The 17,230-nt window shown below is 33.5% G+C and overlaps 1 protein-coding gene across 2 annotated transcripts in view; it reads left to right on the top strand.

The window, feature by feature from the left end:
* Positions 1-17,230, top strand: part of CSMD3 (CUB and Sushi multiple domains 3) — a 1,254,780-nt gene that overhangs the window by 832,663 nt on the left and 404,887 nt on the right. For both annotated transcript variants that reach the window (XM_011934353.1, XM_011934352.1), the window contains one exon: positions 1,155-1,343. In XM_011934353.1, the coding sequence (XP_011789743.1) occupies positions 1,155-1,343 (189 nt within the window). The remainder of the gene's footprint in view (positions 1-1,154; positions 1,344-17,230) is intronic.

Here is a 17,230-nt window from a genome sequence, read left to right as displayed (position 1 = left end):
AATTAGATAATCTATAATCAAATTAGCATAGTTACTCCTTTCTTCTAGTATAACCTTATTTATAGACAATAGTATTACCTGGATTACAGGGGGAAAAAATGTATGAGACCAAAGAGAGTAAAATGTATTCGCACCACTTAGAGTTCTACTTTCCATTTGAATGAACACAACTAGCTATTTCTTAATACAGACACAAATTAATAAGTAAATCTTATGCCAACTTGCTAACATTAAAATGATATAAGCACTAACCTTGTTCTTAAACAACTATTTTAGTATTTGGATGAAAATGTTGGGATGCTAAAATCATAAAAGTATTTTATCATGAATAGTAAATGAACATAACCTAGAATGTTAGAAAAAAAAATCCAAGTTATTTTTTTAAAGCATAAAATATTAGCTAACCAACATGAAGCAATGCCTCTTGTTCTTTATTGCAATTACAGAGTAACTGCTCTGGGAATATTTTTAGATAAGCTACTTCTTCTTAGGACTATATATAAATTATAGTGTTTAATCAACTCTACTGTTTCATACCCTGAAGACTGTTTAGTTGTTCATTTTCATAATGTTCATTTATTGCCTGGGGAAAAGTTCCTGTAAAAATCCATAATAGAAAATTTTTCAATGTGTGGTCACTTCAGTCTCACATATACCCTTGCATCTCAAGTCATATGTTTTTCAGAATATGCATTAGTTGAACTTCTTGTATACAAGAAGCAGAAGGGCCTTTATCATTTAAATGTAAAATATTAAGCAAAATGCATTTCAAAAATGCAAATGATTTCATTTCAAATGCTATTTTGTGTTTGAAAATATGCAGTTCTTATACCATTATAAGTCAAAAATATATGAAATAAAAATGTTTCTAATGCAGAAAAAATAAGATAAAAAGCTATATTTTATTATTCAGAAGGTGATATTTTCTCATCTATATTGAATACCACACATACAAATATTTATCAAGTTATTATCTATTTTACAAAAGAAGAAACGTATGTGTGTGACTTGTATGTTCTGATAGCTATTCATATAGTCACTTCTAAATATATGACTAGTTTCTGAAAACAATAGGAATACACCCTTAAAAGTAACCACTATCATTTTCTTTGTCCTTTCCTCCCCTCCGGGGAAATTTTCTCTCTAATTTACAGAATATAACCTTGAACCTTGTGAAGATCCTGGCATTCCTCAATATGGTAGTCGAATTGGGTTCAACTTTGGGGTTGGTGACACTCTGACCTTCTCGTGCTCATCGGGTTATCGACTGGAAGGAACATCAGAGATCATCTGTCTTGGTGGTGGCCGACGAGTGTGGAGTGCACCTCTGCCAAGGTGTGTGGGTACGTGGTCAGCTGCTTTCATTTGCTTGTATGTGTAGTCACTGTCCATGAAGTTGCATGATTACACCCTTCGTTTTTTATAATCTGTTGAATTTCTTCATTTATTTCACATTACTTATTTCAATTTTTTTTCTATTTGGCAATCTGGTGTAACTGAATTAACTTCTCTACTGCTCCATTCAAGAAACCATGCTTCTAAATTTATTTTCAGATAGGGATAATAAATGAATTAGATAGGTAGGTAGATAGATAGGTAGATGGATAGCTAGATAGCTAGATAGCTAGATAGATAGATAGATAGAAATATGATAGATACATAGAAATATGGAGATAGATAGATGATATAGATAAGTAGGTAGGTAGGTAGATAGATGAAGGATAGAAATAGAATCATATTTTGAGAGCTCACAGAAAACGGAATTCTTGTATTCTATTGACAGTATATTCTGACTAAGGTATTGACAATATTTTATAACTTAAAATTAATATGCATAAAAGATGATTACAAGAGAAAGTGTCAAATGGAGAATAGGTAATTAATTTAAGGGCTGTCAATGAATTAATTGGCTCACTATTTGATAGATGAGAGAGCTATTCATTCATGTTGTGCAGTAAAAAATAACTATAATTAAAGTATTGGAAGTTTGAAGTCACCATCTCAATCTTTGGAAGTAAATATTTTGACTGATAAAAAGAAAACAATGTTCAGCACAAAAAATAAAGGGATTTTCATTAAGACTTAAATCATTCCCTATTTAAATTAGAAAATATGAAGGCAAGAACGTCTCGCTGTTTAGTGATTATCAGTACATCTTATGATAGAATGAGATTCAAATGGCCATTTTATAATTATTTTATAAAGTTATTGAAAATTGTCACAAGCACTTAATTTGATTATAAATCTAATTATGGGTCACAAATTATAAGTTATAATATGATACAAAATCAGGAAAATTGGTAGAGATTTGAAATGTGGTTTAAGCCCCTGCTCTTTACTGTGGATACAAAATGCCCCACGGATTGAAATGAGAATGAAGAACTGATATCCTTTCTGCCTCATTCAATTGATTATCCCATATATAGAATGTGGGAATTCCTGTGGAACCACAAATTAAGCCAAAAAATATGATCATCCAAGTTAATGTGGGTCTGAAGTCTTTGATTGTAATGAGATTGTTTTCAAGATACATAACAGATAAAATTTCTTTTTAAAATCACAGATTTTTGTAGAAATGGCACAAGCAACCATAAAGGCTTGAAGTTGGGAGGTGATAAGTAATCATACTCTCAGGGCATCTTTTCCAGGAGCTATGCAGGGTGCATTTTTTTTTTTTTAAGGACATTTTGTTTTTACTATTGCTACTACTGCTACTGCCACATTTGAAATTCCTGCACTTTACTTCATTATGCCCATTTTCATTTTCATAACTGTTTTCAAAGGTAATTAATGAAACCTTTGGAATAGTCCGAGTTAGGACTACAGAGTGCCTGACCGTTTGATATTTGGCCAATTCACTTTTCTAAACTTCATTTTTCTCATCAGTCAAATGGTTACAACTGTAGCACCTAACTCATTGTTATGAGTTAGTTATGAGGATTTAAAGAAATTAGTGATGTAAATCAGACACCTGGTACAATCCCCGGAATATAGGAAGCATTCTGAATTTAGATTTTATTTTAACTAATTGTTTTGAGTATAATCTGCTGTCTCTCCAGCCTGTCAACTTAGTTTATAAAATCAATTATAGTAGGAAATAATTCCATTTTATAAAACACTAACATTATGAGGACCTGCTAGGTTCTTTTATGCAAAGTCATCTCATTTAATCCTTACTAAAATCCTGATATTATTATCTCTTCCATTTTTCATTAGTCGAAGTCTGAGCCTTAGAGATGCTAAATAACTTGCCCAAGATAATTAAGATTGTAAGAGGTAGCACTATGATTTTTGTGGTGATCTGTTTCATTCCAAAGCCCAATTTTTTCTTCACTAGTATCTAAGGAAATGTGATTCTAGAAAGAATGTATCATATGGAATTAACATTTTCTCTCAGAGTAACCAAATACATGCCAGGCTGTTATATAGGTTGAAAAAAAAAGTGTTTACTTGTACATTTTAAATATTTAGTTTATATTTATGATATATTTTAATAAATGGATTTATGAAAACCTGGCACTGCAAAAATCTAACATTGAGTTAATTTTGTTTTATTAAGGTGTTTCTTTGAGACGGGTTTATTCGTGCCTAAATCTTTAATGGGAAGGATGAAAGAAAATTACCCTGTGGACAAATTTAGAAAGCAAAGTTATTACCATGGGAATTCCCCCCACCCATTTTCAGATTAGCTGTGCTTGCTTTTAAGCTTATTAAAATTTACAATTAATTCAATTGACCTTAATAAATTCCACTGTAGGCATACATTTAAGTCACAAGATGGGTAGAAATATTCCTTTAAAAATAAATATTTTTTAAATGTTACTTCTCCAATTTTTTTGAACTTTTTTCTTTACTGCTTTGCTTGTGCTTCAGATCAAATTTGTTCCTTCTTGAATTTCTAATTCTAAACACACATATGTATGTGTTTCTAATTTTGTTTTTTTTTCCCAAATTTTAGTCTTTATTCACATAAAATGCATGTTATTTGTAAACATTCATCTGAGCAGATGTCCAGTTTTAGGAATGCTAGTTTATTTGGACAGCTTTTATTTCTTCTTAACCTCTTTGTACTTGTTACTTCATATATCCTAACACCAATTCTTTGTTTCATACTTGTTTTAAAAAAGCATTATTTAGTCTTCAGCATTGCCAACTGCATACAAAGCCTAGATTAACAATAGCCAAATTATTAATTAAGTTGTATTCCAAAAGTTTGCTTCTGTTTCAGTTATTTGGAATCTAAACATTCTTTTCCTGGCACAAGGGTACAAATGATGGATATACTCCCAGAACAAGCCCCAGATGAGGTTTTAAATTTTATATAAAGTATGAAACTAATATTAATATTTACTAAAATGATTTGTGTATATATACATTATATAAGGCATCTGACTCCAGACAGTAAGGGAACTGATAAAGCTAGTTTTGGAAACTTACTTTAAATTTTATTTATATAAATTTTGATTCAACATTTAGTGTACAGGTTGATTGGTATCTCCATTTTTTTAGTAGAATTTGGCAAAATTTATCTTATTCTGGATGTTGAATGAGGAATAAACAATATTTTTCTTTAAACAATTTCCTACATAAGCTCTGCATTTATGTTTAAAGTTTTAACAAAATATTAAAATGTGATAATACCATAATGTGGCCATTTACATCTATGAAAAATTCTGCCATGTAATATCTCATTCCAAAACCGCCAAATGTTGTGAAAGTAAGTTTAATACAACTATCTTACCAGTAAAGATATGATATCTATAAAAATAGTCAAGGTTGAACACAAACCCAAGGGCAGATTCATGATTATCACAATGTTCTGAGTCCAAGTCCTGTGTACGGTCCACAGTAGCACACCATTGTCTCTGACTGGAGACTCTGATAAAGTTGGGAGGAAATCTGGTCTGCATTATAGTTGACACTTGGCTTCAGAGAACTTCATATGCTTGTCCTCTATTTAACTAGAGGACAACCTGTTCAACCATGGCCCATTTATCTGATGCTGCTTAAATGCAGAGAAATTTGTAGAAGCAGGAGAAGAATCTTGACAGAAATCAAGAGTATAACAGGAAAAGTTTTATTATGCTATTAGTAGCTAAGCACTCGATACACAAAATCTCGTTTACTAGTTAGTAATCAAGATGAAAGTTTTACTTTCTGAAACAGATATTTATGTATCTGTAATTATACTTCACTTTTTGGGAAAAACTTTAAAAACAGGAAAAATGATATTTTAGTTAAGATGTTTTGTATATGAATGATTTTCCTGGAGAGCCATGTTTCTCAGGAATGAGTATCTGATCACCTTTTTAAGTGGCAACCAAATACCCAACAGCAAAAAGTAAATAAATAAAATAAAAATAAATTTAAAAAATTAAAAAGTACCAGTAAGTTGATAAGTTGTTTAAAATATAAAACACTTTCCTTTTTTGTTTCAGATATAAGTACATGATTTCTTTTTCTAAAGTTTGCATTACAAAAACACTGTCATTTTCTTTGCTATCTTTTTAAATCAGGAAAATCTTGCATGTCTTCACTCAGCATCCAAATATACCAGGAACCAAGCCAGGCCATGTTGCAAATAAACAAGGAGCTAATGAAAGAACATGTTGTTTTGGAAAGTAGATTAGCAAGTTAAATATTAGTAATGATTTGTGTTTAGGCAGGAGTCCACATATTTTGAGAAGCCCACACATTTTGAAGTGATTTCAAAGACATTAATTCATTCATCTTCGTAATCCCTCATTTAACACATCTTCTGTTTCTAATTTCATGTGTCATTGATTTTTTTATCTGACTTTGGACAAGTAACAACATCTTGCCTTAATCATGAGTCAAATGAGAAAAATGATAACTCTATATTACACATCTACTTATTATTCTCACTTTTCTGACTTTTCAGATGATATATGATGATAGTTGTTTATTTCTTAGTTTAAAAATAAATGTCAACAAGAGAGGAAACTGGGTGTGCAGCATATATGCGAACTGTCTGTACTATCATTGTAACTCCTCTGTGAACCTAAAACTATTCCAAAATGAAAATGTATTAAAAATTCAAAATATGAAAGAATAAAGTGCATTTGAAGAAGCAATTTCTCTTGAAACAAATTCTACTTATTTTATCTTAACCTCCAAGATCTCTATACTAAAATTATATCTATCAGATGCCCACACATGTATATCAAATATGTCTGATCTATCCAAGTTAGTCAGCATTGCAGATATATGGTCCAGTAGAAAGCAAATTAGAAATTAAGAGACTTAGATTGATCTTAGATTCTACCATTAATTAGTTGATTGATTTAAGCAGATGCCTTAATTTTCTGTATTTTTATTTTCTGGAAAGGATGATGCCAGCATGAGTTCTATTTAACCCAAATACATATATATATATGTATTTATTATATAAGTTATTATAACATATTATAAGTTAGAAGACCATCATTTTTTATACAATAGACCAGGGGTGGGCAAACATTTTCTGTAAAGTGCTCCACAGTAAATATTTAGGGCTTTGCAGCCCACATGGTTTCAGTTACAATTACTGAACTCTGCTGTTGTATTGTGAAAGCAACAATAGACAATACATGAATGAATTGATGTGGCTGTGTTCCAATAAAACTTTATTTACAAAAACAAAAATCTGGATATGGCCGTGGAGCCATAGTTTGCTGGCCCTTGCAACAGACTTATCAAGCTTAATCAACTTAAACATGCCTTTTGTATTTGGGCATTTCTTAGTCATTGATCCTTTAGGGAAAGAAGAAAGGATACTTTACCCGTTCTCTAATTTTCATTCTGGACTCCATTTATTAAAATCATAATGTACATATTACTAAGAGGAAATATTTCTTACTTTTTTTTTTAAAGAATATTAGGAGAGAGAGAGAGAGAGAGTGTGTCTGTGTGTGTGTGTGTGTGTGTGCGCGCGCGCACGCGAATACTGATACAGCTTTTTGGTAACATAATTCTCAACCATCTCCAAATCTATTCATGTACTCAAATGTCTTCTGAGTACACTGGACCTCTCCATATGGATGTCCTCCCACAAGCACATTGACTTTACACTGCCAAGACAAAACTCATTATCTCCTCAGCCAAATCAGCCTTTCTTTCTGCACTCTTTATTTCAGTTACAGCATCACTCTCATTCAATCATCCAAGCTAGAAATTGCATTATCTTTCACTCCTACTTCCCTCTCTTTTTATCCATATCAGAGCAGTCATTATGACTTACCACCTAAAAATATTGCTCAAATTGACCACCATTTTCGTTCTCACTGCCTTTGTCCTTGCCCAGCTCTCATTGGTCCTCAAAAAGGTTAATACAGTAGCATAAGAATAATAATGTGTGGTAGGCATTGTGTTAAACCCTGTATAAATATTTCACTTCACATATCCTTTATACAAATCATTTAGGAAGATATTATCATTCCATTTTATAATGCGACTGGATGATTAATTATATAACTTGATAAAAAGCTTAAAACCTACTCTTTCTGACTTTCATGTTCAAATTTTAGCAGTTATGTGCACAATCTAATTGTGTTACCTCTTTTTTCCTAGCTGGAATTCCTGTTTCCAGCTTTCCCTCATCTAATTTATCTTCAATATTGAAACTAGTTATATTAGATTTGTATTGATGAGTAATAGATTAACACAAGTTTAAAGACTTTATACAACACATTTACTTTCTCATGGTTTCTGTGGGTTGAGAGTCTGGACATGATTTAGACCCTCTTCTCAGGGTCCACAGACTACAATTAATGTGTTAACCAGGGCTGAGTTCTCACCTGAGGTTCAGGGTCCTCTTCCAAGGTCACACGGTTATATTGGAAGCAATCAGTTCCTTGTAGTTGTGGAACTGAAAGCTTCAATTCTTTGCTCAATTCCATCCACAGTTCCTTACCATGTGGTCTTCTGGAATACAGCTGCTTACTTCATCAAGCCAGTAAGGAAAATCTCTCTGGTGAATCTGCTAGGAAGATGAAGATGAAGTTTTTTTTTTTTTTTTTTTTTTTCTTGGAGGACGGAGTCTCACTCTGCCACCCAGGCTGAAGTGCAGTGCAGTGGCGCGATCTCGGTTCACTGCAAGCTCCGTCTCCTGGGTTCATGCCATTCTCCTGCCTCAGCCTCTCGAGTAGCTGAGACTACAGGACTCCCGCCACCGCACCCTGCTAATTTTTTGTATTTTTAGGGGAGGCGGGGTTTCACCGTGTTAGCCAGGATGGCCTCGATCTCCTGACGTCGTGATCCGCCGACTTCGGCCTCCCAAAGTGCTGGGATTACAGGCATTAGCCACCGCGCCCGGCGGGAAGAAGAAGTTTTATAGAAGGTGACAGGGAGTGATGAAGGGAAAGCCATAGATCCTGCGTATACTCAGGGAAGGAGATTGGCTTAAGGCATAATTGCTTAAAAAACAAACAAACAACAAAAAAAAACAGGTATCGTGGGATTCAACTTAAAGTCTGTCCACCATACCAGTTATCCTTTGAAAGAACAGATCGTCTATTCCCTGTGTAAACCACTAAGTAATTTGACATTGCCCACTGGATAAAGTCACTTTTTTTTTTTTTTTTAATTTTTTTTTTTGAGAGGGATTCTCGCTGTGTCGCCCAGTGCCCAGCCTGGAGTGCAGTGGCGCGATCTCGGCTCACTGCAAGCTCCGCCCCCTGGGTTCACACCATTCTCCTACCTCAGCCTCCCGTGTATCTGGTACTACAGGCACCCACTACCACTCCCGGCTAAGTTTTTTTTTTTTTTTTTTGTATTTTTAGTAGAGACGGGGTTTCACCGTGTTAGCCAGAATGGTCTCGATCTCCTGACCTCGTGATCAGCCCGTCTCAGCCTCCCAAAGTGCTGGGATTACAGGCGTGAGCCACTGCGCCCGGCCAAAGTCACAATTTCTTAAGTCCTCTCATGAGTTGGCTTTAGTGTCTTCTACTTACATTTCTCTACATGGCTATGTGCATCCTAGAATACAGCCACAAGATGTTACATGCCATTGAAAACGTGCCAACCATTTTCTGTACTTTATGATTTTAAGGCTATATTGAGGTCTAGTGCATGCAAATGACCAAAATTCTCACTTGTGTTTACATAAGCAAGTGATTTTTTTAATCTGTAAGAATATGGGTTTAAAAGTACAGTAAGACCAGTCTGAGCAAAATAATGAGACCCCTTCTCTATAAAAAAAAAAAATTGTAAAAATTAGTTAGGCATGGTGGTGGGTGACAGCAGTCTCAGCCACTGGGGAGGCTGAGGTAGGAGATTGCTTGAACCCAGGAGTTCAAGGGGGCAGTGAGCTACAATGGTGCCACCACCACACTCCAGCCTGGGCAAAAGAGCAAGATGCTGTCTCTAAAAATAATAATAATAATAAAATCACAGTGAGAAAACACAGAAATCATTGTTTGGTTGCTGAAGTAGCCTTTGCTTTTTAATCTGTTGAGCTCCATTCCCATTACCCTACCTGCCATCGTTCAAGACAGTATTATCTATCATTATCTACCTTATTATTGCAATAGTTTAAACAGCACTCTAATCTTCATTCTTGTGCCCTTTTCCTTAAACCAAACTATGGAGTCAGAAAGAACTTCCTGTGATAGAAATTTGATTATATCACTCTCTTACTTAAAATCTTCCATTGTTCTCCATTGCCCTTAAGATAAATTCTGAATGTTACTCTCTCACCCCCAATCTCCACTCCATAATTTGGCCTAATCCCTTCATCCTTTAAACTCACCTCTTTTACTCATCCTGATAAGCCCTCCTTGACCTCCCAAGAGTATGTTAGATGTCATTCCTACAAGTTGCATGAGCCTTTCCATATTTTCCCTTTCTAGATTTCATCATGCTATATTGAATTGCCTTTTTATCTACAACAGTGTTTAGCATATAGAAAGCTTTCAGTAAATTTGTTGAATTGATAAAGAAATGAATATATAATATAAGCAAAATTCCTTTACTTCCACATTTTCAACTTACTAACTTTCATTTACATGAACAAAGCTGTGCTCCAGAAGAAAATAGAGTGAATTCTGCCTAACACCAATAAAGGACTATAATTGCCATTTCAACCTCAGCTGTCACAATGTTCTTTAGTCTATAATGCATTTTCTGTGGGGTTATTTACACACAATTTCTCAAGTCTAATAAGTAAACCAACCAACCAACCAACAAGTAATTAAGATGCCTGAAAAGACTACTAAGAAGAGGCTTATAATTATGATTGATAGAAACAAAAAGATAAATTTATACAAATTGAATATGGTGAGAAAATGATGAATTCTGTACCTGTATATGGAATAATTCTTTCCCTAATATGCAGTAAAATTCAGAGCTTAATAGGGAAAATAGCTGATTCAAAAACTTTTTCAATGAGTTTAAAAAGTAAGGTAAAAAAGGTGCATGATAGAAATAGTATCCACAAGAATACGAGGGACCAATACACATTTCCTATTTAATGAAATTAGATTGTGGACTACGAACTTCAATTCTTACTCACTTGGGATTTGTAGACAAACAGATTTACAGACAGCCTTTTAGAATGCAGCCAGTTCATTAGGATATAAGTTTCTGAATTTATTTTATTATACTGTAGCTAGCACATGAATAAGGGCGATTATACCTGATAGCTGTAAGTCCTTCGAAGGTGGAGGCTGGATCTTAGTTATCTTTATACTTTCTGTGTGCCTGCCATAAACTTTGGCATATAACAGGTGCTCGTTCTGAACAGAAGACTGTATGAAGTTAATTCATCATGTGATCATCAGAAACCAGCTTAACAGAGTAGACCCTGACCTATCTATATGGTGATTCACCTATAGGGAGGATTTCATTGATTCTCATGTTATTAGAATCTCAAATTACTTTGGATAAAAATTTTTGAATTTTATGATGACTTAAAATAGGAGACTCCTAAAAATACCTCATTCTCCATATACGTCCTCATGCTCTGACTATAAATCTCGTTGCAAGCCAAAATTTGACTGCTAGTTGGAAAGTTCGAAGATAGGTTTGGGGATTACAGAGAGGACACAGACGTCTTAAAAGAGAGTTTGAGTTACAGAAGAGAGGCAAAGAGTGGAGTGCTGTGTGGACTCTCTGTTGCAGAGGGTCATGTGCTAGAAGCAATTGCAAGAGTGAGACTCTAACACCAGAAAGAATTACAAAAGTGCCAGAATAACTTGCTCTTTGTATAAACTCTGGGTGACCTCTTCCTAGTTTTGGAATTTGCCCAAGTTCAGAAATCCCTAGAGCATACCTTTACTTTGGCTATGTCTAAGAAATTTAACCTACACATATTGGAAAATATGCTGGAAAAAAAGAAAAACTATAATAGAGCTCAAAGTAGTGCTTTAAAGCAAAAACAAATGTTATAATACTAACCTAGAACGTATGATATTCATCAACTTTGCCATCAGACAAGCTAATTTTGACTTTTAGCTTAATATGTCTTTACTTAATTAGTTTACTGGTCCCTAGTATATATTAATGCCAGATAAGGAATATTTTACCTGAGGTAATAATAAAAGCTAATATTTGCTATGTGTTTACTATATGTTAGGTTTGGTCTTATGAGCTATGAATAAGGGCCCTGAGACACAGGGAGGTTAAGTAGTTTTCTCTAGGAAAATATATTAACAGTATTTTTATTCAAAGCAAGTTAGATTGGGAGCAACTTTTTGCTATAAGTCGTAAAGAATTAAAACATTAAATAAGTCAGTGTAGTTCAATATTCTGTATATATCCCCAAACTGGTTCTTGCTTACAACAGTGGCATCTGTGGTTCTCAGGAAATACTATCATCTGGCAGTGTAGATAACTGGAGAAGATAATTAAATGCTATTGCTACCTGTAACTGAATTAGATCTTGATGTCATATCTCAGGAGAGGGTAGGATTTAATTGAAGTTGGAATAGACTGACAGTACCTAAAATTATTTTGAAACTGGGAAGAAAGGTAATTATCACATTAGGTAAATAGATTTTAAAATTTGTTCTAATTCCATTTTTTAAAATAAAATCCATGTGTCTTTTTGTTCTGTATATGTGTGTATATAAATTATTTTTACTTTTAGCCTTACAATATTAAAAATAATAGCAGAAAATATATATGCCATTAATACAGAGGCTGATTTATAATAAAAGATTTTATTGTTTGTCATCTGCTAATGCACTTAGCTAAGATAGGTTCAAATATACCTAGGACTTTGAAAACAGGCAAAAGGACTTTGGAACAAACTAGGACTATAAATTAGTAACAGTGCATTATACTAAGGAACCAACTGGCCTTCAGTTTGGTAGCACCAACAGGGGTGGACTTAAGGTTGAATACGAGAGAGTAGGACTGCCATTATTCTGCCTAGTAAATGCATTCAGTCTCCAGTGAAAATATTATGGGTATGAGATAATATGAATTTCATTTTTTCACTATCATTTCAGGTTTTTGTTTTTTTTTTTTTTGCTATTTTGTCTTTACCTCAAGCTTACCCTTCTCAAATCCAGCTCCTTCACTGTGGGATAAAGCAGCTGAAGTCATTCTTTGTTTATTATACCAAGATAGTTGCCATGGAAATAATATAATGTTATAAAATAGGCATCGTAAATTAAATCCAGAGTCAAGAAGGAACATATGGGTCGGGTAGAGATTGTGTGCTTATTTAAATAAACAATATCCTTGGTAATCATAAAAAATGTCAAGGTAAATTACAGAGAAAACAGAGAGAAAAATGAACTTAGAACTTTAGGAAGTTCTTCGCAGAATTTAAATATTGCACTTCAAGCAGATGCTTTTTTAAAGGAGTTAGGGGATTATTAACCTCTCCCAAACTACTTTTCTGGCTATGAACCATTTTTCTACATCTCTGCATTGTACTCAAGTACTCTCTTTGTAGCGCTCTTTGAATCCCAGCTCAGTTATTGGTATGCTCAATGTGTAGGTAACATTTCTCTTCATGTGTTTTAATCAGTCGACAAAGGATGTGTTTCAAAAGGTGATGGATAGCTTTTATTTCATGTATTTTACTATATCTTTTTGAATTTGCACTAGTTGATGTTTTACTATATCTGGCTACCGAATGCTGCAGGCATAAAACATTAACCTTTTCCTATCGTATAAAATTAGAATCTCAATTGAATCTGACCACTATTTTCTAAAAGAATTTCTGAGCCTTTTTTGTCCTGAAAAGCGTTTGATTTTCATTTTTCCAGACATTGTTTTGTTTTTCTGATAATGTAAAATTATTTCTCACTTGTTCAGTCATGATATTTGAGATGACTTGATGTAATGTGCTTGTGTAAAATACTGAACTAAGGCTTGCCGTGTATCTATAAAAGGAAAAGTAGGTTATACCAGTTTTCAATTTGGAAAATTTTTAATTAAACTCCACTGACTAGGGTCTAATCTGGGCATGCCACCGTATCCCAAATGTTCTCTGATCTTGGAAAAAAATATGAACATGTCATTACAGATTTGTTTCTCAAGGAAATTTTCAAGGATATCATCATTAACTTTATCATGTTTTCTTTTCTTTTTTTTCCTCTGGAATCCCCCCCTGAAACATACTCATTTGATTGCATTGTATTTATTGATCTCACAATGCCTTTCTCATAAAATCAAAAACAAACAAATAAATATACAAATAAATACCTAAAAAGAAACAAGCAGGAAGAAAGATTACATGCAAATTGCTTAGACTTAATGAGCATACCATTGGTGAGTTTGGCTTGTCAAAACCAAATGCCCTAGATATGGAAATCATATCCCATATCTTTAAAGAATTTTCAGGCTTTTAGTAGTCTGCCAAAAGCTATAAGGGAGAAAGAAGTGAAATAACATTATTGAGTGTTCAGCATGTACATGGTGGTACCTTGCCTAGTACTTTTGTTCATTTACATAAAGGTATCTCACCTGGTAGTTTATGTATTTCTCTCACTTACTTGCAATAATCTTAGTATGTAGGCACTAATCTTTCTAGTTTCCATATTGGAAAAGCAGTGATCAGAGAGATGAAGTGATTCATGGTAAGTGTCACAGTTAGAAGTAAAGAATAGATTTGTCTGTCTTCCAGATCTCATGGCTAAGGTTCTTTACTTCATACTTTGTTTTTTTGAATTGTCCAGAATTGTAATAACGACTTGAAGTCAAGTAGCATGAACATTTTGAACAGTATACACATTTCAGTGGACATTATATAGTTTTATTTTCTTCAGGGGGAAAAAAGAAGACTAAAATAGACTAAAAATAAAGTTATAAATTTGCCAAAGAAGTTTTTCTTGAATCTGTTTACTTAATTTCAGGGTATCTATTTCTATAAATATTTAAGTCATTACCAAATTTGGAAAGCTTTTAAGAAACCTTTCTTTCTAGTTATAAGCATTTTACACAAAATGTAAATAAAAATAAAAGACTAAATTTTAGTGACTATCATAATATATTATTACAACATTAAAATTATTATTTTCTTTGTATATGGGTGATAATGTAGCATTAAACATTTTCACAAAACTTTTAATATCTATTACATACACTTTTTAAAGGAATATGTCCCTTCCTCTCCCATGAATAAGTGTTGTTCAGATTAACAGATCAGGATTCTCTCATTAAGCTCTCTTAACATCTAGATTTGGGATACTCCAAACTCAGCCTTTTGAAATTTAGCTTTCATTCATTTATTCACTTATCTATTCATTAATTTATCAAACTGAGTTTAAGTAACAACTAAACTGTCATGCTGCGCTAGCTGATAGTGATATAGGAAAGATGAAGTAGACATTAGCAATTTTTTTGAGACACATGATGTATTTGATATATTTATCTATCCCATTTCTCAATAAAAATTAAATAAATATAATTCAAAAAATATTTAAGGAGCACTGACTTGAGTAGCAAAGATAAAAATGAATAAAATATTCTCATCAAAGAACTTCTTCTATATTTTAAGGGAAAATAAATGTCTAAGACTAATTATGACACTATGATATGAGAATTAGGAATAAAACCCATAATGTAGCAAAGAGGGATTTTTTTTTCTGGAAGGATAAGGAACAGCTTCTCAAAAATGACATATTTGTGAAAATGTGCTTGATTCTGCCCAATAGAAAAGATGAGAAAGTCCCCGTAGGCAAAGCAAATAACATTAGTAAAACAGGTCAAACTGATGTGTCTACAAATCTGTTTCAGGCTTAAATGGCTTTTTTGCAGCTCTTTTTCGGATCCCAAGTTCAATTATAGGTATAGTCAATGTGGAGCAAACATTTCCTTCTTTTTTGCTTTTTAATCAATCCTTGAAGGACACATTTTCTACAATGATGAATAGGTCTTATTTCATGCATTTTTCTATGTTGTTCAGAAGTCTGAGTATATGTTTTATTAGAATTGATATAGTAATAAACAGCAGCCCTGTAATAGTCCATATGGACTTAGAGAGAAAAACTCCCCAGGTTCAAATGTTGTTCATAACTTAGAAACTGTGGCAAGTTAAAAAAGATCCTTAACCCCTCTGACTCACATTTGTAAAATGGAGATATAATGAAAAATTATTAAGTATGTTGATTTTTTATGATGATTAGGCACTATGCTAAATGATTTGCGTGTATCAACCCATTCAGTATTCTCAACAAGTCTATGATGCAAAAAACTACCATCATTATCTCCGGTATACAAATGAGATCAATGAGATACACAAAAGTTGCTTAACTAGCTATGTGTGCCAGATAACGCAATGCTCATTGCCTTACTTTTACATCATTATGGAGTCCCTATTAATTCAACATAAATGAACTTAAATTCATTCTTTTGCATACAGACCAAATTAGAAGGCCTAATCTGTCTTCAAGAAATGTGACGTTGAAAACACAACATTTATCATTGTTTGGTCTAACAAGATAAGAACTAGACACATTGAAAAGCAAACAGGACTTAGATGTTGGAGAACATTGTACATTGTTTAAAGAGTGATGGACATCCATTAAGGTGTTTTAAGCAAAGAAATAACATGCTTAAGTTTACATCTTACAACATCTTTCAGTCCCTTGTATTTATGAATAACAAATTTAGGCTTTCCTAGCTTTAGTTTGGTTTACTGAAGCTAGAGAAACCTGTTAGGAAGGGGTCCTAATACCCCATACATAACATCATAGGGCAGAACAGTACAATTGGGCAGTAGAGGACACTTTTGAGAATTGAAGAATATTGGTGCTAAAGATCTTCAGAATGTTTGATTACATACTCCTTAATTTGTTTAAGTTATATTCAGAAACAGGTATTCCCTAATAAGATCCCAATTCCTGGAATAAATTAGGGCAACATCTTCAATTCCAAGGCAGACATTTGGTTTCCCAATTGGAATTCACACAGCTCCTCTTTTATATGTTCTTTCACTGCTTTTATATCCTAGCCAGATCTCAGACTTTTTTAAGAGCCAATCTCCTTTTGAGTGTACCACAGAGAGAGAATGAGAAATACTACTCCTATGGCATGGTTTTTAGGCTCCAGATGAGGTGTATTCCAGTTGAATACACAGTCTGGGGATCATAAGAGAGTCTATATTTGAGGAAAAGTTACATGGTATTAGCATATAGACATTTTTGAAAGCCAAGAAATTGGATAAGAGAAGCAAGACAGTAAGTCTAGACTGAGAAGAAGCCAAGCCCTGGGGCTTAGCAATGTTGAGAAATGCGGGAGATATAAAAGAGCCAGCAAAGGAGACTGAGAAGAGGGAGTCTGTAAAATATGAGAAAAACAAGTAAAAAAATGGTGGCCTAGAGGCTAAATAGGAATGATTTCAAGGAGTAAGGGATAATCCCTTCCACAAATGCTACTTACTAAAATGTTGAAAATGCAAATATACATGGCCACAGGGAAACCACTGGTGACCTTGATAAAGGCAGTTTCAGTGTCAGAGTGAGAGACTGAGAAAATGGGAGGAGAATTGCAGACAGTGAATCTAGACAACTCTTTTGAGGAATTTTGCTGAGAAGAAGGAAATTAAGTGAAATGAAGTGCTAGCTAGAGGGGAAAGTTGAATTAATAGAGATTTTTCCTTTAACTTTTTATTATAAAATTTGTCAAATATGCAACAAAGTTGACAGAGGATGTCTGTATACCTACTATCTGGGTTTAACAATTATTGACATTTTGCCATATATGTTTTTATTTTTATATTAATTAATTAATTTATTTATTTTTTGAGGCGGGCTTTCACTCTTTCGCCCAGGCTGGA

The sequence above is a fragment of the Colobus angolensis genome, unplaced genomic scaffold, assembly GCF_000951035.1.
Source record: "Colobus angolensis palliatus isolate OR3802 unplaced genomic scaffold, Cang.pa_1.0 Scaffold134, whole genome shotgun sequence".
NCBI classification, from domain to species: Eukaryota; Metazoa; Chordata; class Mammalia; order Primates; family Cercopithecidae; genus Colobus; species Colobus angolensis.
Note: the sequence above shows the minus strand (reverse complement) of the source record. Positions and strands in the feature narration are given on the sequence as shown.